The sequence below is a fragment of the Papilio polytes genome, unplaced genomic scaffold (genome assembly GCF_000836215.1).
Source record: "Papilio polytes unplaced genomic scaffold, Ppol_1.0 DF824303.1, whole genome shotgun sequence".
In the NCBI taxonomy this organism is placed as follows: domain Eukaryota; kingdom Metazoa; phylum Arthropoda; class Insecta; order Lepidoptera; family Papilionidae; genus Papilio; species Papilio polytes.
In genome coordinates this window covers 1,068,379-1,092,594 of record NW_013524901.1, presented here as the reverse complement: position 1 = coordinate 1,092,594, position 24,216 = coordinate 1,068,379, and the positions used below count along the sequence as shown (strand labels likewise).

The following is a 24,216-nucleotide window of genomic DNA, read 5'->3' as shown; positions in this document are numbered from 1 at the left end:
ATGCGGACGAAGTCGCACGGGAACAGCTAGTTTAGTGATATTTTCGAGGTGTCTGTTAATGCATGCTCTATGCGACTAATCGTGTAATTTCCTATACTTCAAAGCTCAAACACGGTACATTGGTAGTGGTTAGAACTCAAATAATAGCTTCTACAATCGTTTTATAGTTGTATGCATGCCAAACAATAGATAAATATAATAAACCGATCAAAGATAGATTCTCATAAAGTTTTTAATGTATTTACTTTAGTTCGAATTCGTTCACTTTTGTAGGTAGTGAGATTTGATTTTCACATATTGTATAAATTTCTGATTATTACAAACTTTAATCAAATTTAAAAGTTTATCGATTTCTATATTTGAATGTTCACGAGATATATAACAGCCATAAAGTTTATTAAAGAGTTGCATTGGTAGAACAAGCAGCTAGTGATCTGTATTCAATAATATTAATAGAATGTAAACGATGTTAATGTTAGTCCGGTGCGATCGGTTCGTCTGTATGTCTGTAAATCGCACGGATCTAATTGCAGCGTGTATGACGTGGTGATGACGCGGGCAGGCCCGTGTGAAATCAGTTAACAGAGAGGAGATTTGTTACCAACATAATGAAATCATTTTACGTTAGTCTTTGAAGAGAAGAGTATTTGATTAAAATTGAAGATTTTGATGAAAATGATGTCTTTTATATAGTTCTTTTGGATAAAACAATATTTTTAAATACAATTGCAACACTGTTCGCAAGAGATGGGCGGCTTTCACTGTATTATAGAGAATTTATCAAATTAAAAAAGTTTTTAAATTGATTTATTGTTACACCTTCCTTGGATACTAAAACAAAAACACTAACGACACCGTATTTTGTTTAAAGATCAAACTGGCTATATGATTTATTTTGTTGACCGACTCCCAAAAGAAGGAGGTACTCAATTCGTCTGATTTTTTTTTCTATAGTAAATTATGGTTAATTAATTTCTAAATTCAAATCAAAAGAAATGAAAAGACTATGATAATGTAAATGCACCTGGACTCTTTAACCAGAGTGCCGTAAAAGCTTTGTATGACCTTGCCTTTGGTTGTAGTGAAAGTAATCAGAAGTGGCGCGGCGCGGGCGAGCGCTGAAACTCTACACCGCGTGACGTCACGCGGGCCGTGCGCACCACTGGCCGGGCCCATGCAATAAGGACGCAGCCCGTATTGGTGTTAAAAGGTTAACACTACCGAAATACAATATTATTTTAGTATGATATTAATATTTTAAACGTTATACTTATAAAGGTCAATGTATTCTAGAGTGTTAAGATTTTTTTGGAAATGTATCGTATTTTCTTACGTAAAGTAACGAACGAAAATAAAATAACGTAGAACGTAGCGTCACGAAATAGTAACGCCGTTACAACGGCGTACAACGACGCACAAACAGATTTCAAGGTTTTCGCGGCCTACATTCAATGCCTTCATTCATAAAAATGTTTTGCACTAGACGCGGTTGAATGGAGAAAGAGATAGAGAGAATCTTTTAATAGAATAATTATGTTGTGGCTAAATATAAGTAAATTTTCGTAGCGCTATTTGTTTAAATAAACTTAAGTATTGATATCAAATAGAAAAAAAACTTGCTCTATTCTATCGGAGGTTTATGGAAGAGAGAAGTTTTTACGAAGCCGTTCAGAGCCATCCAAGAGAATCCATATGCAACTAAATAATTGTATTAGATCGTATCGTGGTCCATTAAGTGTACCGGACTTATATTGGCATCGGGTTAAGTTTATTAACGACTCGTAGGCTTGTCACTTAACTAAAATGCCATTTAAATTATTATATTACGGGGTCGACGGCTGAATATAAATTAAATAAATTAAATGTTACGTGTTTTACCGTTCATTTATTTTTAACGATTACAAGGTTATCGGACATTTAAAATGAAATTTACGGATCATGAAGATATATCGGATGAAATCATTCTTGCTTTGCCGTTTGATCCGAAGCAGGACGGCCGCGCGAACAGTCCGCTTCGCTTTCGTCTGACAGTTTCGTTTTTTAGATCGTATTTTATGACGATTTACGTACTTCTTCGTAATGAATTACTATCTGATGTTTAAAGACATCTGGTTTTTTATTTTCAATGTCATGGCGGCATCTTGTATTTAATTAATTGTTGATATATACTTTCAAATATTGTACTGTACTTTCATAAAATTGTTGTTTTATAGACAAAATTTTTAAGAAAATCATTAAGTGTTTGTTTCAAGATATTAATTTTTCTCTTCAATTCGATAACAATCGTATCCATTGGCTACTAATATTATAAATGCGAAAGTTCGGATGGGTGGATGAACGGATTTATTAAAGTTTGTTGCCTAAACGGCTGATCGGTTCTCGATGTTTTGTGTGTCGAACTTGGCAAATATGTACAGAATAGTCTGAAAGAACACATAGTCCCCTTTTTTATTTCCACGCGATCGTAGTCGCGGGCGAAAGCTAAAATTTGTATAATAATTATTACCATATATTTGTATCAAAAGAAAACAATGGTTTATTACACAAAAATAGATTATTTTAAAATAAATAATATAATAGAATTGGCGAGCCGTCAAATTGTAAGCGTCAATATGTCAAGAGATAATCAACTGCGCAGATTCTTATATTTTTGCCAATTATTCGCACGGCTTATGTCAACGACATTTTTCACGGTCGACCTCCAAGTGTTACTGAGATTATTATTGCAACAAAATGAAAGATGGTGGGCGGAAAACAAAGTGTCACCGATCTTATAGGCCACAAGGTGTGGGATTTACATTAATTACTCCAGCCTAGAAATATGCAAACACATTCCATGATTGTATAAATCTTATTGTCAAATGTAGACTAATCGAGTTGTCTCAACGCGGTGTTTGTATTGAAATAAATGTAAAGGCGATTAGTTAAACATAAAAAACGAAATTTTACTTTTAACCTTGTTCAGATGTTACGTCTAAGACATTGTGAATTAAAAAAATTATAAACACATGTTGTATGTATAAACTATGATTTTCATACATTTTGTTGGCGACAGAGAAGGACATTGCAGTGTAACTGACCTACACAACACTGCAACATATTATTGCGCGGCGAATAGTTTGTCGCAAATGGACTATAAGGCATAAATATTTTTATCACCAAATGTAATGGAAACATATTCATTATTCGAAAATAATGTATCCAAATTTTCCTGAAACGATGGAAAACAAAAGCTTTTTAATTATTTATTGAGGCAAGCCAACATAATCGTATATCCAATAACAATGATTTAAAAATTATAATGAAACTAGCTTTAAGCCGCGACTCCTTCTGCGTGGAATTAAAAAAATAAAAGTGAGTAGCCTATGTGTTCTTCCAGACTATCCTCCACATCTATACCAAATTTCATCAAAATCCATTCAGCCGTTTAGGCTAACTCTAACAAACATCCATCCATCCATCCATCTAAACTTTCGCATGCCAATGAAATCACTGTAGCATAACAAAATTATAATTAACCAAAGTATGCTCGTAAAATAACAGAGCGAGCTGGCGGCGTACTGTGGACGCCCTCGGCCCCACTTCGGGGACATAGGAATAGAAGATGCTCGTAAAATAAAAAAAAATGAATTATTGCAATAAATAATTTTCGTTTTAAAATCTAATAAAAACGTTACTATTAAAAATTAAATAGGAATACTCAAAGCAATTTCAGCTTTACGTTATTTAACTTCAGCGCCATCTGTGATCGGATAGCATAACTATTTTTAGTTACAATGTCCAAAAGTAAAGTTGTAAATCGACATTAATTATTCCATTTTTTTATTAACTGTAATTTAAAATAAGAAACTTTAAAACGGTACATCTATTATTTGTTTTTACTACGAATAAGTATAATCCGTAATAGAAATTTGAAATATATTTTTCAATTTAAAAATTACTGACTATACATGAATTAAAACTAAGAAATGATATAATTAAAAAAAAACTTACATTAAAATCTCACTAAAGGTCTCGTACAGAGATACACTAGAAACGCGGGGAAATTTGAAACGTTCAAATAATCTTCAACTGGAAACAAAACACTGGAGGAGGCACGTCTTCGATAACTGTTGAAAGAGGTTTGAATTCTCACTCCACCGTTACCCAAGTCCTCGTAGACGTGGGTTAATTATATTTATTACGAAGCTGTGTCCGTAAACATTCCCAGACGACCGACACTTCAAAGAGATCAATCGCTATTTAGGGGATCGATAGTCGAGCGACACGTAGTTGACACACCTTACAACATTAGCGGAAAATTAGAAAATAATAAACTACGTTAAACGATTTTATATTAAATGAAAAGTAAATAAATTCTTTTTCAATAAATCACAATAACAGAATTCATTATCTAATAAATCAGTTTATTAAATAATTCAAAGTTAATTTTCCAAGCAAATTAGGCAACTGCTTTTAGCTTCAGTTATCTGCACGATATAGTCCACACTTCAGATGCACGCTCAATAAATCACTGATCGTAATTGTAAAGGTTATTAATAATTTAAAATGAGGATTATGAAAATAAAATTTAAGACAGTTTTCAATTCCTGTTTATTGTTATTGACTTATACCATTCACAATTAAACTTTATTATTGTTTGATATTTGTAAAATAATAACATCTAAGTTTATTATTCTAGCTATCGTTAAAGGAAGATAGTTTAATTTACAATAAACAAAAGAGAACCCTACATCCTTCTTTATATAATAGATTAAAATATTGAAATTGTTAAAACTCGACACACCCAGAAACATACTTTGAAACTAGTAGCCTTTACCGGACTTTTACTTAAAGTAAATTGCCGTTTTTTGTAAGATAATCTTTTTAACATTTAACAGACATTATTAGTTAATTAACTTACCACAAAAAAGGTTTTCTTTTCACTTTTTTAGTCTGTGCAGAGTTTAACAACTAGCGCGTCTGAACGTTGATCGTGTAAGGGCGCGCGAATTTCCCGCGCTGGGCAGCTTCGACCGAATGGCGGACAAGGTGTGAACGATTCTGCACACTACTCTAACTGTACCAAAAGTTTATTTTTAACTAAAACTAAAGTAATTTATTAGGCGAACGTGGTAAATGGTATGGAATGTTCAAATATAGAAGGATCTACTGTAAACAACTAAGAAGGTTATCCAAGAGCTGTGTTTGATTTCAAGGAGAAATGTACAGAAGTATTACAAGAAAATGGTAGATTTCTAAAGATAGAAATTAGCATCACCTTAAAAATTTATTTGAAATAGCAAAAACTGTATTTTAGTTGAATGAGTGATGTTGAGGTTTCTCTTACATCGTTACAGAAATGTTCACAAATGTGTTAACCACAATTATAAAAGACCGGATTGTTCGTAAATCTGGAGACCTTGTGAACAGACATAGGAGTTCGTTTTTCACAATTTGACATTTATGGGAATCGAGCTTTTCGCATCCGCGAGGCCACGAAGTTTACGACACGCGGATGATTTATAGAAGCGCCATTCCCGCATGAATGGGAGCACAGTTGCACCTCATTTATATTGTCATGGCCCAGCGCAGCCCAGCAGAGAAGAGGAAGCGGATTTTAACAATATAATGTTAGTTATTTTTTCACGTGCTTCAGCTTACAGCTTTGTACTTACAAAGGTTGCAATCAAATGGGTAGATTATAAAAATGTATGCAAATTTCTCTTATACTAAGCATTCGCAATTTAAATAATTTTATATAGACTTATATGGCACATTTTCTAGTATATATAATGAAAGGACTAAAGTCTAATGATAACGGGATTATGCATATCAACATCAACCACCTTGGGATTTCTCGAGTGCGGCTATTACCGATGTCATAAATAATGCTTTATATTTATTGTAATCAACTTGCATTCATTGCGTTGTGTTAGTCATACGGCGCGGGTTGCGGTGTATTGGGGGCGGTTATAATTAACGTGGCGAACACTGTCCGACGCAAATACACGATGGATTGAAAGGAGATTGCAATAATGCATTTTGATTTCGTATAATGCGATATTTAATTAAAATGATTTCAAAATTGTTCACGACCATTCAATACATACATACAGTAGATGTAAGATGGGTTGAATACAAGATAAAGTAAAGGTAGAAAATCCGTGTTCGGCAAGTAAGGGACACCACAGGCATAAATCATAAAAATTTAACAGGCGATTAACAATTTTTTTACAATCCATATTGACGCCTATCAAGTTTTTTTAACAATGTTTTTAGCAAGATGTAACAAATACTGTTCCACTGAGATGTATAATTTGAGCTCCCACATTTACGGCCATCTGTCACTTCTTCTTTCTTCACGCTGACAGGTGGTCGATTAGAGACCAGAATAGCGTCCATTGATGCCACGTAATCATACCTTTGTGCGTTCGTTTATGTGGGAACTTTTGTTTATTATTTCACAGCCGTATCCATTATATTCTCAATGAAAATCAAACATTGTTTACCCACTGACACTTTAAACCCGCCTGTAGATACGACTAAACGCTTCGCCGTGAACTATTGTAAAACATAAATATTTTAATTTTTACTATCTAATTACTTTTTTCTTATTAATTGCGTAATTTTCCATACACACAGGTCATAATTTCTTATATTATGTACATAATTGTTGCTTAAAAAAATATGTGATAATTGAAGTATCTTTAATTACTTTTTTCATCAACAGATGGCGTGATTAAAAATAGTAAGCCTGCCATCTAGCGTCAGAAAGATAGATTTAAACATGATGCTTTTATCCAATAGATGACACTATTGTTCGAGGGCCTGCCATCTATCGTCGGAAAGATGGATTTAAACATGATACTTTTCTCTAACAGATGGCAGTATTACAGTTTACATGAATTTTCTGCGAAAGGTGACGAGCATAGCTTGCCATCTGTCGTCGGAAAGACATAGGTTGATGTGACTATTCTTCGATAGATGGCATGCTGAGGCAAAATTTCCCTTGTAGTAAAATCTAGTTTTTTGATTAATTCTTTTCTCTGATAGATGGCATATTTCTTTTAGTTTAACTTACCTCATCACAGGCTTGGCAGCGTGGCTTGAGGCGCTCGGAGTAATGGCGGACGCAGTAGAGCCGACCGTCTAGTGCGCAGTACGCCAGCTCTACCAGCAGCTCGTCGCACTCAGAGCACGTGAAACACGCAGGGTGGAACGCCACCTTTGTAATTAATTGCTTTATTGTTTGAGTATATACGAGTAATTACGTTTACTACTCAGATAATGAGTAAAGTTTACCTCTTCACCTATCCTTGGGGCCTGAACCATAATACTTCCACTCCGAATAGGTTTGTTGCATCCCATGCATTCGATAGAAGCACCATGATGCTGGCAAGCTAGACCTATAAGTAGACAATTTCAACATTTAGCAGAAAAATGAAATGTGAAATTTAAACTGTCTTTTCTCAACAGATGGCGCTGCTTACCTATGTCAAGAGCAATTTCGTTTCTGGCCGCTACGAAATCTTCAAACTGCTTACGATGCTGTTCATCAATATGTTGGCAATGAGAGAGTGAAAGATCTTGTTTTGGCAGTTGCATAGCTAGTGCGCGGATCCTCCACGCGCGCCATGCCGCCGACCCGGTTGCGCCCCCTACGCTGGTCGGCGCTCGCTCTGCCAGCGATGCCCAGTATAATTCCGTCTGTAATGTAAAACATTAGCAATAAAATACATATGCCTACAATAATGCAATAATTTCCGATAAAAAATTAAAGTCTTGACAATGAATTATCTGCAAGTTTTTAATACTGTTACTATAGTTGGTAGGTGAGAAGGCCGCGTGCGACGACTGACATTGACTGCACCCAGTTTGGGAGTATTGGCGCTAATCGACACCTGACAGACGTAGTAAACGGTAGTGTTCCTGCTGAACTGGAGGTCGGTTATTTTCGGATATTCGTTTTTATATTTTTTGTACGCAATCTTTGATGAATGTATCGAGGATAAAGCATTGGATAAAACTTTGGGTACGACATGTTTAACGCTATACAAGTACAATTGTTTATACCACGTTGTTGAAAACATTACGTTCAAAGCACTTTTTTATATATAATAATATAAGGTTAATTATGCAGTACCGAACTTCATATAACTGTAACTTTGTTTTGTTGCGGTTTACTCACTAATTTAGAAGAGCTTATGTCTTTTTGAGGGTGAAACGACGGACATTTTATGATATTGGATAATTTTTATTCCAGTGATATAGACGTAGGAACAGATATCTTTTTTTGTAGTCAGCATCAAGGATTATTTCGCTATTATTACCTGCTTGGCGGTGAGTCCGGGGGGGCTGTCGTAGGCGTGATGGTTGATGCGAGCGTCGCGCAGCCCGAGTCGGTCGCGCACGGAGCCCAGCTCCTCGTGGTATACCGAGTGCTGCAGCCGATCGCAGCCGCACGACTTGCATGTCTTCCTGAAAACCATACAACAGATATTAATAAAAATTTGAATTGCTAACAGTTGACGATTAGAGTCATAATTATTTTTTTTATTTTACTACTGTTAATATTGAGTCTTTTCTGTTTATTTATCAGTAACCCTTCGTGTTATGGGTTTGAGTTTAATGGTATGTTGTGTTTATCTTACAAAGTTACATTTCACTAATGTAATGGACTAATTATCTTTGTCTGATAAATCTCAGTACAAGTATCTTTGAGGTGCAATATAAATAGCCCAGACGATTGCTCACAGGAGTCCGCAGTTTGTAGTCTTTTTGTGTAATATTTGATCTACAGCAGGTTCATGTATGATTGAAAATAGCTTTTAGTTTCAAGTTTACGAAGATATATTTGTTTACATTTGTTTTGTCGTTTTAGAATATCAGTTGCTTTTGTGAAAATTCATCACACATAAAAATCAGAATATTTTCACATCGAACACAAACTTTCAAGCTGAATTATTTTTAAAGGATACTAAAAAATAAAGCTATGGAAAATGTTTGTAGGTAATATTGGTAAGAAAAATTAGGGTTGTTACGGTTTTGATACAAAAATGAATCCACATAAATACTGCCAACCCTACAGCGAGGATTCATTTATGCAATTAGCATGTACAAACAAGTGTCATCTATAAATACTTGGTGTGAGCAGGATCGTGGCGTCGTACACCTAATAGGCCGGCGATGTGGCGTGACCGTCCGTCGCACATCAATGCCTGTACTTGACAACTTGAATATGTAAAGTGTGATATCGTTATGCTGATCTGCAAACTTTAATCTACACGATTTTCATTTGTTTTACTTATATAACAATATTCAATTGTTTTATGTCAGTTTGTTTTTAAACTCATTGCCTTAATTTACTAAAAGTCATCAAGTGGTCAAAGGGAATACAATTTGCGCGTGCTAGTGCTACATTGCACTAAGGATACCTTAGTCATTTTTCGATGATTCTGAGTGCGTTAGCTTTACCTAAGAACCCGAAATCACAATACATCAAGGCACGTGTCAAGTTGTTTGCATTAAGATGGGTCGTTGTATGGCGGGTCGGGATGTGACGTCATTCGTCCGATATGACTGAGTGCACATATTTCGCATTATTAATATGATAAGTGCTTTAAATCAATGCCCTGTCGGAGTGAACTCTGAAGAGACAGGGGCGCAGACTGCAATTGTTAAGTTACAATTTAATTAAGGCTATCGCAGATATGAAAACATTACAAAATAGATTTCAATCGAAAAAAAAAAACACGATTATAATAGTGAATAAAGCTCCCAATCTCTATGTAGCATAATGTGTTAGAATTCTTGATTTCTTGTTTAACAATACTCGTGCGTACACGTTCTTACATAGAACCTTGAACTACAACGACAAGCAAATATACATGAACCAGCTGCGGACAGCTAGGCAACCTGGACAATGCCACGCTACCTGCTCGAGTACGCGATACGCCGCCGGCAAATTGCAGACGACCTAAAATGATTCACTCTCACACTACGAACACCATTAGTTTATAAAACATCAAGACTAGTCTTAAAAATTAAGAATCTTAAAAATTAAAATGCCTATTTTCAGCATTCCTTGCGTCTAAATATGAAATATCAATTATTTTAAGTTGCATTTATTAGGTAACTTACAACATAATTTGGCTAAGGTTCCTAAATAACATTACACTCGTTTGTCAGGCAACATGAATTATTTCTTTCAACGGCCAATAAGATCCCAAAATAAAACCGAAGAGGTTGTAAAGGATTTTATTGCTACTTCATGTTACTTATAAAGTTTTTAATTAAAAAAATATATATTTTATGTAATCCTCAAAACTTTCAAAGGTATAGTCAATATATGAAATTATGATAGTATCCGGAACACAGTGTACATAAAACAGAACGTACTCCAAACATCTATTCTGGGGCCGTAGCGCCGCAACGTACCTCACATCCCGCGCTATTTGTTTTCATATCGTAAACACTAAAAGGTCCAAAGGTACTGATATCTATTATACCTCACTACAAATGTAACACGAAAGTACTAGAAATTATTCCCTAATGTAATAGCTACGTAAGGGAATCAAAAGCAGGTTGGAAAATAACCAGATTATAACTATAAGTATTCTAACCCATGGTAATTTAAATGTACTGAACTTTCATTTCATAGCATGGGCCTTGTAAATTAGATAAGATCCATATAGAAGTTTAACGTCCACTATGTCTTGTGGCTTCTATTCCAACCAATGATATCAGTGTCCGGACACACCTGCGGCCTTCGCCCTGTCTCTACATAATGGCTTAACATTTTGATATTAACCTTAAACCCACCTCTCAACTATACAGGGTCACAATTATTCTTATGTCTAGTCGCATTATACATAAGATTTCACGCAACTTTTCTGTCCTTCGCTATTCTTTTCCGTGAGTAATCTAAGTTACTGGTCTGGAAGCTAGGAATACCAACAGTTTACCTGTTTATACAGGATGTTAGAATTTTTTTTTTATTATAGTTAATGCCCAAGTTTCACGTAGAGTAAATTTTTTAAATTTTTGTTTGAACATCCTCTGAATACTTTGCATATAGATAAATAATGACCACGGTGGTTCGTAACAACCGATATGAGATAGCGTCAGTTCCCACGGCATTCGTAATTCGCTTAATTGGTATGCGCAGGCTGCAGCGGCGGCGCCATCTATGATGTCAACGACTTTTGTTATTGCATGCCTTTCTATTAATCCTTTGATTGTATAATTATAGGGCTGACTCTGACGAACATTTAATGGCAATGAATTAAAAAGTTGATTATTTGCTATCGCCGTCATAAAGGGTGATAATTAAGTCATTTAAATGAAAGCTATGGCGGAAAGAATCGTATTATCTATTTGCGAGTATGATTACTATGTCAAAACTTTATTAAAAATATATTTAACAATATTATTAAAAATTTGTAATGCGTGAAAATGTCTTCGACTTTCGTTGGTTCTTATGTGTTGACGTATGAAAACTGTTTCGGAAATAGAACCCCGACAATAATCTATCATTCACCACGAGCCCGTTAATCTTCGAATGTTTGTCGTAGATACGGACAACTGCATTTTGTCACCGAGTCGATTTATTTCTTCTGCGATGATTTGAAGACCGTTACGTCGGTCCGGATTTACTCGATTTAATGTATAAAAAAGTGTATTTTGCATTCTCTCTTCGATTCAATGTTGATTATTGATATCTGTAAATAGTAAATCACGATTTTGTGGACAAATCTAGTAATGAAGAGGATTTATGTAACATCTGCTAAAAAGACATCCCTAGTTATTGTTTAAATACTTTGACTTCCGCTCATACAACATGCAAAATATTTTGGACACAATCTACATAGGTATTAAAGTAGATAACGCGATGGCACACTACGTTGTATCTCACTCATTGCTCTAATTACAATGTTGTCTTCACGCCCATAAAGCACTTGCGGCACACGACGAAAATTTATGAAGATTAACATGAAAATAAACCGAGGTTATTTATAGTATTGGGGTCAAATGAAATAGTAAGTGATTTGACTTTCCAAAGACTAAACACGGCCTAGAAATGTAATAAAATTTTAGAAATATCTATGGTATAGTTCGGTATAAATCTCTTACAATTTTAGCGTCGCAAAGATTTCAGGCATTTATAATTTTTGTATGTATTTAATTCTATTTCGATAGTCAGGCACGATTTAATGACAAAACATTAATATTTATAACGGAGTTGTAAAAACTCCGTTCCGCTCGTACATTTTGTTCTGTTGACACAAGGTTGACACACATTAAATCATAAAACAACGCGATTTAGTTCGGGTGCAGTTAATGCGTCGTGTTGTGGCAGGAACCGGTAACCGCTGCTATTGTTTATGCAGAAGATATAACGCAATATATTCGCAATTTCCATACAAAAATAGGTATACATTTTTGTATAGCAATTCGTAAGTTTATTTGACTGTGCTTAAGTGTAGTTTGAAGTACTAGACTTCTTTGACAGACAAGGAGTTTGCATACTACAGGATTCATACTGGCCACTATGAATAAAAAAGTTAGAAAAAGAGAGAATTGCGCGGAAAACAAAACAACAAAACGTGAAATCATTAAGTTTATGTCTGTCATAATTAGTCAAAACCATGACGTACGAGAACAAGGTAACAAATGTTTCGCCATAACAAAGTTTGTTTATCATTAGAAACACATAGACTGTATTGAAACACATTGCTTTGATGTGTGATTTACGATTGTTTTCAAGCTGTTAGGAAAATATTTTAACTAGCTCGATACAAATTCTATATGGATTTCAATAGGAAATATTCTTCAAGACTTAAAGACCCGTGAATACCGGATTTTTTTATATTTAAATACTTTACCATAGCCTTGCAGTTGCGCACGCTTCTTAAATTTAAGGACTTTAAATGCTTTGCAAAACGTAAATCTCAAATGAAGGAATGACGTAATTAATTATCTAAAGACATGTACACACCGGAGAGAAAACAAAACCGCGGTCGATCACAGCACTCGCGCTTCCAATGAAAACAATCATAAATCTATTCTTAATTTACAATCGTCATTTATTGCCGCTGCCGTTAAACTTCCAGCGGTGAAATCGCCACCAGGGTAATAAATCATCGTTATTTATTTATTTCATAGGCGTTAGAAATACGTGACAGATTCATTTTTCGCGAATGGCGAGTTGGAACAGATCCAATGTGAACTCGGCCTTAGCGAGACGGTTGTGTGGCGTAGGTGCGAAGAAATAGCAGGTGCGACAATGACTGGTTTTGATTAGCCAGAGAATACGAGGGACGTTAAATTTAATAACATCCTGAACAAAGCGAATATAAATTTTAACTACGTCATTATGCTAACATAAAATTCCTTAATGTTTAAAACTATAGCAATATAACATACAGTTGTATCAGTTTTGGAGCACCCTGTTGTATTAAACTTTCACTTCGTAACACGATAATATATCACAATAAAAATAACATAATTACAAACACAAACATATCAGTAGTGTTAAAAGAAAATATACAATTTCTGCATTTATACAAATACCATAAGAGGTCATTCATAAATGGTTAACATTGCCCCATAACAACGTATTTACAGTTTATAGAGGCTATAACATATTAGACACAACACCTGTAAGATTATTCTAAGCGAGTTACATCCGCTGTATAAAACAATGAGTTTGTAATCTACAGGATGTTTGTGTACGTTATTATTATTAATTATAGAAACATGTGTTCGAGTTGTCGCAAATTGTGTTAACGTGAATTCCCACTGACGGAATACATGTACAAAAACATTTTTTTCATTCCCTCATTCTGTTATTTGACTCTTTATACTTTTGTAGTGTTAGCTTTTTAATTGTTTTTGATGTATTCTGCATTCTTAAAAGTTATTTGTTAATCTGTGCTATTTATCAATACATTTATCTTTATTTAAAACAATTATATTGTCAATATTAGGAAACGGAAGGAATAGTGGGGGGTAGTTTTATAAAATATTTGGCAAGGAGGCGCTCGGACTCAGTTGCTGTCTCGGCGCTCAGTCGCCAACAAGCTCAGTGTTTTACTGGTCTTCACGATGGAACGTTCGATATATTAGTGTAGTAGTTCAGTTTGTGTGTTTTAAAGTAATTTACAAGTATTGTTAATATGGCCGTCCGTATATATTTTAAAGGAAGTCATTTCTAAATATCTAACACTAAAAACAGGAAAATATTCACATACAAACAATATACAATAGACACACATACCCGATTTTAATTTCATATTTATAAACTAGATTGACACATTTATCAAATTTAATAATGTATACGAATTTAGTGATCAAATCTTGGCACAGCCTGGTACATTTTTTTTATATTAAATCGTTACAAGGTACTACATTTTTATAGATTCTTTTACTGTAACATTTATTTTATAACAGAAATAATTTTTGTCATTCTAGTAATCTGAACATCTAAAAAATTGTCATAGTTGCGTCAAGAAGTCAAAGGAGAAATAACTACATGTTCATGTCCTAATTGTAATGCTCGTTATGAAACTCGTACAAGATGCTTACGTCTCGAGAAACATAAGACGTATTAAACAAAAGACAATCTAGAGAACATTACCCTAACAATAGAGAATAAACCCATAGTTATGAAAACTTACACGAGGAGAGTCAGGTACAGTGGAACTTGGAATGTTTTAAACAATAAAGAAGTCCAATCAATTTGCAAATAATGTGTTAAATACCATAAAATATCGTAACCAGTGAACTTAAATTATTAAATTTTAATTCAAAATTTGCGTAATAATCACACAAAACCTTTGTCACCTGTTTCAAAATATGGTTTAACCACAATGCTTTCAACACGGAAAAGCCTAGTTATTATGGTTTCCCAATGTAGTGTTAATTACATGATATATGTAAATTGAAATTTGCATTTATGTATTCCTGAGTTGTTGGACTGTGTAGTTATTTTAATAAATAGAGCTAGAATATTCGACAGTGGTATCATATTATTGTGCACGCGTTGTACAAACAGCTGCAATAAGTGTGTGTACTTAAATAACCATAAATTACAATAATTTACGTATCACATAAATATAAAATGATTCTCGCTTCCTGTACTATCACGAGGCGGTCGTATGGCACACCGAAATAGTTTTACAATTTATTTATTATAGTGACGTAAGGGGGATGAGTACATGGCACATGAATGAGATGACGTTACCAACAATGGATACTTCTTGGGTAAGTTCCAAAAACAATCGAACCGTTCACATGTTAGACCATGTCAAAACAACGGCTGCTGCGCTGATATAAAATGTTACAGCCTGTTCCAAATAAACATGTTTTAAAACACATCGATGAATGTCGAAGGTCTAATGTCACAGTCCACTAAATACAAAGTGAAAAAAAAATTTACAGAATAATGCTTGAACTTTATTATCGATATTTAATTTGTTTTCTTTATCATTGAATAATCTTTTGTTATGTTGCTATAGAAACTTGTCCTTAATGGACTGAGCAAGCATTCATGTCAGTATTTTTAATAAATTTGTCTTTATACGTATACAATCTTAACATTGATCTAAGGTGGTGTGGGAACCCTATTATCAGATCTATTTGTTCTGAAAGCAATGCAAAGTAAACGCGGTGGGCTTGGCTGGTTAGTTCCATTAGACTCGAGGTAAAGGTCGGGGTCGAAGACTTACAGTATCTGTAGACACGCCTTACATAAAAATCTTACCAATCAAAGGGTAAGTGGCGTTTAATGTTCTTTTAACGAGTTTCTGTATAGTAAATGGGTAAATTTAAAATTAGAAGCTGTCATTTCTTTGTAATCAAAATTCGAAAAAGCTGATTTCTTTTGTTTCGTCACTCGTTTTGCTAATAGCAGTTTACAAAAAACATTGTGAAATAAATAAAAATCATAATTTAACGGTTTAAGTAATGCACATGCACAGGAAACACATATCAAGGTTTTCTCAAAGTTTGTATGAAATTTTCATCATTGTTTATGATCTAGTTTTCAGCTATTGTTTAGTTTCTGTCTCTGATGTATTTTTATTGTTAAAATTGAAAAATAAATATTACTGTATAGCGGTCAAGTTTATTTATAAAAGACAGCTGAAACACAATTTTAACTATCCAGCAAAAACTTTTCTATCGATTGAGTTGTATTTAGAATTCTATTGAAACAGAAGGCGCATATTTCTGTAATAAACGACTTCCTCATTCATCATACAAGATGAAAGTATGTACATATCTTTGATGTTAATGATACACGTCCTACGAGACGTAGCGAGCTTGTCAAATTGACAGTTTATAGTTATCACCGTCAGTCGACCTTCGTCTGGCGAACCCCATGCCAAGAATGTCTCCACCGTGCCCTACATACAAGAATTAGGAAACACGTGTATTATCCCTCCAAACGTCCGGATTAGACATGACAAATAAATCGTAAACACAGCTATTTTTAACCTCATTGAGTTCCATAGATTTTAAGTGAAAGAATTTGTTAAAATTCAGATTATTTTATTAATAAAAGTTCTCTACTATATACGCCTAAAGAATTGCAAACAAGGCAGTTCATCTCTTTAGGATCTGATGCATTTTTAGCACAGCAAAAATGTTAAACAACAAAGAATATAAATCGTCTTGTTAAATGTTTATTAAATAAATTAACGTAATAATAAACATCAGACATACTGCTTATTCAATGTTCGGAATAAACAAATATTGTCTTGCATACATTCTTGAAAAAACAATAAATGTTTGTTTAATTAATAAAGACATTGATGACATCGTATTGAAACAAATGAAGAGAGACACAAGATCAACTTTTTTACAAACTCCGCCTTGAATTGCAAATACATCAAACCTCAAAGTCAGAACTTTACATAAGTTTTTTGATAGCTGTTCTATGGCCAACCATCTAAGCTATCGCAATGTAAAAATTTTAAAGCTACAAAAATTCAATTTTTTGAATCAATAAAAAGACGATTAACAATATTTTCATATCATTTAGCAATCTTAAACAAGCAAATACTAGTGTACACATATTGCGTTAAATATCTGGGATATTGCCAACATTACATGTTTTCGTTTCCATTAAATGGCCGTAATTTCGGACGATCGCTACACTTTATGCGATTTGATAATTAATGATTTCGTATTACTCGATAACACCTCAACGCGGAATCGATGTATCGAAGATCACACGCTAGCCTTATCGTAAAGACCAAATGGCTTGCTATAAAACCGTTCTTGTTAGTGTTTAATGAAAGATCTAACTTTCCACGACCTAACGGTAATTGGTTCGATCACCTTTCAAGAAACAGACGCTGAAAGACGTCTAGCATAGGAATAGATAAATATAAAAAAAAAATTGTAGAAATATATCTGTATCTGACAGAGGATGTCTTGTGACCGAAAGCATCAAAACAGTAAAATGAAAATGCAAACTTACCTAAGAACCATCTCTAGCACCTCTTCCTTTTCGAAGACCTTGCAGTATAGATGCAAGATCTTTAGACAGGTGTACTGCAGTCCAGTCCACGTGATCTCCGCGGATTTGAGAGCCTCATGCCAGGGGCAGTTCTCATGTCGCGACAGGCACAGCATGCCGTCGGCCGCAGTCTCCGTTGGAGGCATTTAAACTGTCTCTTTTACTATTGAACTATATGTCACTGACATCACCCGTGTGTTGTCTGGTTCATGAAGGCAAACGATAAGTATTGGGTTTGACTACTACTATTGCCTACTATTCCTTTCCTATATTAGGTCAGGTGTAAATGGCTTGTGCCTGCTATACCTAGCAAACTTTATCAAGAATTTAAAATAAAAAACTAACGATATACATTTGGTGAAGGAATCAGTCTTCCGTAACTTCCTTGTAACCACTAAAACAGTAATTACTCTCTACACCTAATTTTTGCTTGTGAATTCGTTCAACTTAAAGTAAAAAAAGCTTCTTTTTGTAATTAAGTAAGGCAACGCACTTTGTTTATTCCATAATTTAATTACAATGTAGTTACAACGTTCAAGAAAAAAGGTAACTGCCCGCAGTTAAATATCAACACAGAATTAAAAAAAAATAATAATCTCCAATCTAATCTAAACTCAATTTCACATTTAACTTATTATTAGTCTAATTCCGATAGACGGAAAAATGCAATTATTATTTAAAATTTAAAATTCTCATATCCTTCGTTTTAAATGATTAATCTATTAAACAAGTCTCACAGGAAATACGCCATTTGCAATGCAATAAAGTTTATTATTTATATCACTACAAATTACAACTTCTTTAATTTAAATTTTACTATTCGTTCTCCAAACAGCAAAATTGACTGTATGAGGTCTCAATATTATTTTCTTAATTTATATAAAAGATCATGAAGCAAATCGAAATTCTTTGCCGCCAAACATTAACCTGTAGATTCATATTTCATACCTTCAAAATGCCAACAATTTGCGTAGATTGTTACAAAATTCTCGTATCGGTCTATTAGAAATTAATTAATAAATCTGTAAACAAGTCCAGTGCATGTAGGAACAAGCAAACACAGGAAGACGGCTATAAACTGGCCAATAAGAAAAGTGAGCGAGCCTCGGCCCTAGCAGCCGGGCCGCGAGGAAGTCCTAATTTAAAACAATAACACGTTGACAGCCATTGTTTCTGTCTGCAAACCAGTTCGGCGCTATTATGACTGTATACGCTGTATATCATATTTGTAACAGTAATAGATTGTTTCTGTAAATATTTTGTAAACTATAAAACAGATTCTCGGCAAAAGTACAGATGAGATTATGGCACAGACAATATAGAGAGAAGATGTCGGTCATCGTGCGCGGGAATGTGACACTATAAAAATAAACGACAAGCCATAAACTGTCCAGCCAGACACAATTACGTGTTTTAAATCGGGTCCACAACTAGCGGAGAACCGATCATCGTCTTAGAGTCTTAGAAACCTTTTTACATTAGATTTGACATATGAGAATAGGAACCATGGCTCAATAATCATTGCAATGTTAGTCCTAATTAAGTTTAGTATGCGAGAATTTGCAACTACAACGTTCACATAAAATTTGTTTCAGTTTTTAAAAAATACGGAAAAATTCTCAGCATTTCCTGTTATGTTGCTTTTCATATTAATTGCAATACAAATTCTTTGAATTCAATTTGTTCAAACATTGATAACGTTATACGTATAATCGTGGAGGTGTGCGTAATAAAGATATCTAGGTCAAGGAACTAGACGAACATATTCTTAATGAAAAAAAAGTACCGAATCATTTCGCACATCAAACTAAACTTAGCGAGGTGAGATGGTTATAAAGATATAATATCAAAGATTAATGCAGCTTCCGCAAACTTCAAAGAAAGACGTAACTGTATAAAAATACGTTTTTATTAACTTTTTAAATAAATTTAAGTAAAAGTCTGTGCTGCAATCATTCTCACATCAACGATTACACCCGATTTAGTCCGACATTGATGACTTACAAAAAAAAAACGATGTATCTTTAATCTTTGGATCACCAATCATAATCAAAGAAGCGTGATGTTTTGATTATTAAAAAAAATGCAATACAAACAAGACGCATGACTCAATACATTGAAATACCGATCCACTTATGCGAAGTTCTGCTGAGGCTCCTTAATCGGATTTCGCACTAATCAAGCTGGTACTATATTAGGAATCTTAACTCTTTAGTGCATCATTAGACTGCCAGTCTATAAAACAACTGCTCGTAAATTAAACAAACTGCATGTTGAAATCTTTAATGAAATGTACAGCCTAAATTGTAGCTTGTAAAGATTAAAAACGTATAATTTTGAATAGATCGAAAGTCTTTAGAGATTCTTCGGTAGATCTTTCAAACGTACATGCTAACGCGTATCATTAATTTCGACACAGAATCGTAAATTAAAAAGGTAACTTGCCTAATTTTACTTTTCTTTGCTATTAACGTCAAGTATTAAAATATAACAAGTGTTTATAAATTTCAGTAGTTACATTGCTCTACTTTGATGCAGTAATGCTGGCCGTCAAGATAGCACCGAGCGATGGCTGGCTCTTTACAAAGTCAATGACAAGAGATTGCATCTAATTAGATCATTTATGTCATTGCATGCGCGTGAGTGACAAATTAACATAATAGTAACGATTAAACAAACCAGTTATGCAGTTACGTAATTTAGTGCAGAAAATAAACTGAGATAAATTTACTATGAATATACGAGAATGATTTCAATGCAATTTTAATCATTTTAAGATATGGTACGTCACTAAATGACTGAAAGGAAAGAAATTTTCTTTTAAAAATTACCAGAATGTTTCGAATCTACGCATAATAAACTGGAGGATAAACGCTTTAGCGTCGAATTAATTCGTGATTCGCTATTAAAATTAGTGATGTGCTAAAGTAACATTTTACGATCGCGGCAATAAAAAGTTTTATCTGTAAAATTTTGGAAGTTATTTGGAATTGAGATTACCTTTACACAGCTATGCATATGTATTCATGTTCGATCAATCGTAAACTGTATTGATGCATTTCGAGAATCAAGATCAGTTGCATTATTTTGGGCACTCATTTAGTTCCCTGGTTATAGAAACAAACGAATACTTACTACTAACTCGCACCAATAAAGTTAATTGAAAAAAGAAAAAGAAAAAGTATGACCAAATTTTTTTGATATAATAGACATTCCTGTCTTGTCTTGTGTACTTCTGAGGTAAGCAAGAGGGCGCCGTAAATACTCGTATGACCTACCTAATGAAACCATACAAATCAGTAGAGTTATGTCCTAAGTAGTCTTCGTTGTTCTTGAAAGAACTTGGTTAGGTTGTCCACCTTTATAACTGTCACTACTCTATTGATATTAAACCTTTGTCGAAAGTTTGCAAAAACTGGCTGGCAATAATTCATGTCCGAAAAATACGGAAATAAACTTTTTCGATTATGCAGTTTTTCATTTACAATGATTTATAGCGACAAAACACTTTTATTACAATCGTCAGATGTGAATGAATTAGACTTAATCTGACATTTACAGCGTCTGTCCGTACCTCGTACTGAATGATGACTATTTTAAATTCTTTTTAATTCAATTGTACAACTTCATAAAAAAAATACAAAAGCGCTTACGTCGAATGTCCAGAAAACTCTTAGAAACAACGATAAGCGTTGTTTTTAAGAGGTTCTAAAACAAAACTTTTTGCATATAGTTGCAAATTTATAACCGACTGACACTTGAAGACTTCATTCAAAATATAGACACATGCATTGCGCACTATACTATCTAGTTTTAGTAGAGAAAAAGTACGCTATAATTAAAAAATAAAAATTCTGCAAAGACTTCCGGAAGAAAAACAAGATTAGTATGCATCTATGCTGACCATCGAGTCGTGGGCATTTGATTGTTACGAATGACGTCACAGATTCCCAGATTGAGCAATATAATTCATAGGAATCTTTGATGTCCGGCGTTAATAGTCTGTCCAGCATCGGATGATAAAAATCACAGATACATTCAGCTATAAAGTCTGTACCGTACGTAGTCGCTTCGATTTATTTCATTGCTCGAGTAGGAATGCCATAATTTTTAAATAATCTAGGACATTTGGCTACTATTCCTGTTATCAACGTTATTTGTATATTAATAAGAAGCTGATTCATATCTGAATACTGAGAATAAAAAAGATTCACCGGAATATACTATTTAAAAGTCATTGAACTCACTTTTCAAAAGCTTCGTTTATTATTTTAACCTTTGTTTATTTCAAAATCAGTCCCCGTTTTTGATTTTGTATAAATTTGTCTTTTTTTTATTCCGCGTTCATTGTGTCGCATCTTAAGTTTAGTGTAGGACAGGTGTGTTCTGATAGTTTAAGCAACGACAAACATTACAATTACCTCCGGGTCTCGTTAATTTAGTTTAAGTGCCAATATGAAACGTTGCCAAACTCCGCGGCCTATCTTAGTACTTTATTACTTGTTTACATAGTTATTAAAGTTAAATACTTTATTTTATTACCGCACGTTTTATAGACTTACTATTTTTTTTTATAATATAAGGTGGCAAACGAGCAAGCGGCCACATGAATCCACCGAAATGGAAAACGACCGCTGCCCATAAACATCCGCAATTGCAGATGCGTTGCCTACCCTTAACTGACAGAGGAGGAGACGCACATAAAGAAGACATTTCCCCTTCCTATGCGACTCCTCACCGTCAAATCCACTTTTCCTTCCCATCCTTTCCTCTTAAGAAAAGGGTGGAAAGGGAAAGGGACTAAAATTAGGCCTCCGGCACCACACTCATCAGACGAAACGCGGAATTGCTTCCACTTCACGCCTGTTTTCTGTGTGGTCGTGGTATTGCACCGGGCGAGCCGGCCCATTCATGCGAAGATGTTAAAGCGGGCTCTACCACTGTAAACTTACAGTTGTAGAGCCTTTTTACTTAAAAGCAAGTTGTTATGTATATTGAAGTAATGCAAATTAAAATGAACTTGAGTTATAATAAAACATAATTTTCTATGATTTTTATTATGACCTTTAATTCGAAAAGCGTCATATATTTACGTATTAATTCAAGGTTACAGATATTTTATTTTGTGAGACAACGTTATTTACATTCTAATACTAATGTTTACTGGCGCTGTCTGCTTGGGGCTTGGGGAGAGTAAATTATGATTTGAATACACCTACCAAGGTTAGAGAGTCGCTTTACGTGCGCCATACACGTAAACGATTATTTATTCAAAATTGTTTATAAAAATCTCATACCTCTTGATTTGAACTTAATAAATTTTTATAAGTTCAGAAATAAACACGATAGTAATCAGAATGTAAGTATTTTTAAACAAAATGTTTTAACACGAGGACCATATTTGAAAAAGATTATGTATTGATTAATACAATCAATGTAAGCAATAACTTGAATCGTTTAATTCATCGTTAATAGCATCGAGTCGCGAGCAATAACCGCACACGGTTAATTGTTGCGTGAAACGCTATAATTGCAGCTATTTTTAACGCTATTTAAATATAGACTATATTCACTTTCTTAGCGCCTAATTTATTCATAACTTGGCTCTACGGTCACAAGATCTTTGCCTTCTTTTATCAATGACCAAAAATAAAATTAACTCATCGATAGCCGGTAGCGATGCTTGAATAATATTTACCATAGCCTGAATTAATCTCGATATATAGGTTGAAATGTTTGAACTAGAATCATGAAATTTACGAAGTATGTTTACTTTATATTCTTTCAATACATTATAGTTGTAAATAAACAATTATTCGCAAAAGCAACATATTCGACAGCTGGGCATGATCGGTCGAACCGTGAAGCTTCGGGCAAAGGCAAATATTAAGATTTCCTTCCGTACATTTTCAAGGTAACAAATACTAATCGTGAGTTTTTACATATACACATTTAATTTCCTTTATTATGCTTACATTTAATTCATAAAACGTATCTTACTGTAAAAAATAATTGTAATAAAATTGCGTTTAACCATTTTAATATTGGAATAGTAACCTAATATACAAAATGCTAAGATTAAATCAAGTAACTGATTAATGCAATTAAAAATTTTGTCAAGATTAATAGATCAATATCGCGGGCTCGTGTGAGTTTTATATAAGGCCAGATCTAGATACGAGTACGCGTGAGATTAAGTGAACCTTGCCTTTTATAAAATTCATACACGACGTACATGACATCGTCATTTATTAACCAATAAAGATAAAATAGGCAGTTATCAAGCCTCCGCTTATTCAATTATGCCGCAAATATGGCTCGCTGTAGCCATAATGTATAAAATTAAAACATAAACCTCCGAATCGTAAGGGAGGGGCGACCTCGACACACGATTGTCCCTGTGTGAATACTCGCTTTTGTTTTTTTTCTATTCTTTAATTTCACATGTAAGATAATGTTGCCATGTGTAAATTAAATTTGACAATTAAGTTTAGTTAACAATTATTCACACGCTGATTATTCCTAAAATCAAAACTTACACTAATTGAAAAATCTGTATAAAAGAAATTGTTTTCTGCAGTGACATCGCAAATTACTTTTATAATAATTACATCGGCAAGAAATAAAACATATGCCCATGATCTAAGAATGATGCCAATGTTTTTTAATAACCTTATCTTAACGATGTAGGACCAGTTTTTGTCCAATAC

At 34.0% G+C, this 24,216-nt stretch overlaps 1 protein-coding gene across 2 annotated transcripts in view; it reads right to left on the bottom strand.

The window, feature by feature from the left end:
- LOC106101197 (four and a half LIM domains protein 2-like) overlaps positions 1-24,216 on the bottom strand; it is a 92,511-nt gene that overhangs the window by 24,788 nt on the left and 43,507 nt on the right. Inside the window, exons 2-6 of one of the 2 annotated variants that reach the window (XM_013280351.1) lie at positions 17,468-17,708; positions 8,313-8,460; positions 7,473-7,689; positions 7,285-7,388; positions 7,064-7,207 (exon numbers count right to left, since the gene is read on the bottom strand). In XM_013280351.1, coding sequence (XP_013135805.1) covers positions 7,064-7,207; positions 7,285-7,388; positions 7,473-7,689; positions 8,313-8,460; positions 17,468-17,652 — 798 coding nt within the window. In that variant the 5' untranslated portion in view covers positions 17,653-17,708. The remainder of the gene's footprint in view (positions 1-7,063; positions 7,208-7,284; positions 7,389-7,472; positions 7,690-8,312; positions 8,461-17,467; positions 17,709-24,216) is intronic. The other variant, XM_013280360.1, reaches the window with a different exon arrangement.